This window comes from Monoraphidium neglectum, assembly GCF_000611645.1.
Source record: "Monoraphidium neglectum strain SAG 48.87 unplaced genomic scaffold scaffold06346, whole genome shotgun sequence".
In the NCBI taxonomy this organism is placed as follows: domain Eukaryota; kingdom Viridiplantae; phylum Chlorophyta; class Chlorophyceae; order Sphaeropleales; family Selenastraceae; genus Monoraphidium; species Monoraphidium neglectum.
The window spans coordinates 1-2,305 of NW_014007294.1; the positions used below are offsets into that span (position 1 = coordinate 1).

Genomic DNA, 2,305 nt, shown 5'->3' on the forward strand with positions numbered 1-2,305 from the left:
GGTGCCCAGGGCTGACCTCTTGGGATCGGTCGGGCCGGGCCCAGGGGCGGCTAATTGGATGTGCCTCGGGGCACGGCAGGCGTGGCGCTTGCCAGCTTAGATCAAAGGCCTTGTGCGTGCACCTCCTGCGTGCTCAAAATAGAGAAGGTGAATGGAGATCGTGTGCTGGCCGGCATCGACACACACGCAAGCACCTGCGCGCACACACAGTCTGACAAACACTTGCGTCTAGACACACATAAACATGCACTTGCACACACACACTTCACACATTTACGCACACATTCACACACACCTACACACACACACATCCAACCATCCCCAGATGCTGGAGGACGGGGACCTGCTGCACATCGACGCGGGCGGCCGCGCCTGCGTCTTCAACCAGCTCTCCGCCACCGCCAACACCCTGGCGCGCTCCAGCCTGGCTGACTTTGAGGTCAAGCGCGTGGGCCGCAAGATCGAGGCGGAGATCGAGTCGGTCATGAAGGTGCGCCTGAGTGCGCACTGCGCGCGCGCGTGCGTGTGCGTGTGTGTGTGTGTGTGTGTGTGTGTGTGTTCGTGTGTGTGACGCTGGTCGCACGCGGGCCTGTACAGGGAGTGACCTGAATACGCACGCACGTGCGCGTGTGTGTGTACGTGTGCATGCATACGCGGGCGTGCGTGTGGGTGCTGTGCTCAAGTGGACTGTGTGGTAAGAAAGGACGCCAGATTGGCATCGGAGGAGCACAGAAAAAACCACAGAGCATCCTCAACACTATGTGGGCATTGCGGGCCAGCGCATCAGGCCCACTACCGCAACGTATCGTCCCCTAGGAGTGAATGTGGCCCCCTTGCTTTGTGCAACTTCCCCAGGGCGGTTACGACCACTACATGCAGAAGGAGATCCACGAGCAGCCCAAGTCCCTGACAGACACCATGAGGGGCCGCCTCGTCATCGTGAGCGCGCGCGTGTGCATGCATGCGTCCACGTCGTTGCATGAGTGCGCATGCATCCGCGTGTCTGTTCTGTGGGCGATCGTGCGACAACGTTTGTGGGTGGCCTGGTGAGTGGATAGTGACAGCTGCAATATGAGTAATGTTGCACGTCAAGCACACATGCACTTACACACATCTACACACACTCACAAACACACAACACCGTCTTGCGCTCACACACACTTACACACACACACGCACACACACACACACACCTATGCACACACACCACCACCACCATCCCCTCAGAACAAGCCCTTGAAGCCCGTGGTGTCCAGCGCCGCCGACATCATCTTCAGCGGGAACTTCATCACCCCCTCCTCCGCCAGCAACATCCTCTACCCCGCCGACGACGACATCCTGGGCGGCGCGCAGGGCGGCTTCGACCTCCCCCGCCGCGCCGGCGGCCGCCCCGCGCCCGGCGCCAAGGACGCGTCTCCGGCCGGCGCGCTGTTCAGCGGCGCGCTGCTCGGCGCGGGGCAGGCGCTGACGCCGGCGTCGCCCAAGGGGTCGGAGGGGGCCCCGGGATACCTGGAGGAGGGCATCCCCGCGGCCGGGGCCAGCGAGCCGTTCATCCGGCTGGGGGGGCTGTCCGACCACGTGGAGGGCATCCTGCGCTGCCGCCGCATCGTGTTCATCGCGTGCGGCACGAGCTACCACGCGTGCCTCGCGGCGCGCAAAACGCTGGAGGAGTTTGCGGCGATGCCCGTGGTTGTTGAGCTGGCGGGCGACTTCATGGTGAGAACTTTTTTCTGCGCTGCACCTTTGGGTGGTGGTTCATGACTTATTGGCTATTGTGGTGATGATTTTCAGGGACTTTGCGGGTGCAAACAGTTTTTCTGCAACTGTGGGTTCATGTGCAAAGCGTTGGCCGTGGTGGTTACGCGGGTGAGAACTTCTCGGTGGGAGTCTCTTGCCGCTCCTTGGGGTATTGACCCGAGCGATGACCATAATCTTGAAGGGGGTGGCGGGATCCTTCACTTGATGGGGTGTGAGGTTTGCAGCAGGCCGTCGCTGGGCTGGCGGCCGGCCAATTGCTCGGACGCCTGGGGCCGGCACGGGCGTGTTTTTGCGTGCGTGCGTGGCGTCCGCTGCTCCTCCGTGCCTGCGGCGATGCCCAGCCCCGGCGCTCTCAGTATCGCGCTGCTCTTTTGCACACTGCTTCTCCCCGCAGCTTTCTATTGACCCACCCACACCCCCTTTTCAACCGCCTAAAAGAAAAACTGGCACTCCTTGCTGACCTCATGTGTCTGCAGGACCGCGAGGCCCCACGCCCCTCAAACCTGCCTCACACCCCCCTCCTTCCGGTGCCCTCACGCCCCTCACC

General features: G+C 62.3%; 1 protein-coding gene across 1 annotated transcript; it reads left to right on the top strand.

Annotated features, from left to right (window-relative positions):
* Positions 1-325: 325 nt before the first annotated feature.
* Positions 326-1,963, top strand: MNEG_16417 (Glucosamine--fructose-6-phosphateaminotransferase [isomerizing] 1; the record flags this gene model as incomplete). Its single annotated transcript, XM_014035113.1, has 4 exons — positions 326-490; positions 856-939; positions 1,228-1,716; positions 1,940-1,963. 4 exons carry the CDS (start codon positions 326-328, stop codon positions 1,961-1,963), a joined length of 762 nt encoding a protein of 253 aa, XP_013890567.1.
* Between the last annotated feature and the right edge of the window lie 342 nt (positions 1,964-2,305).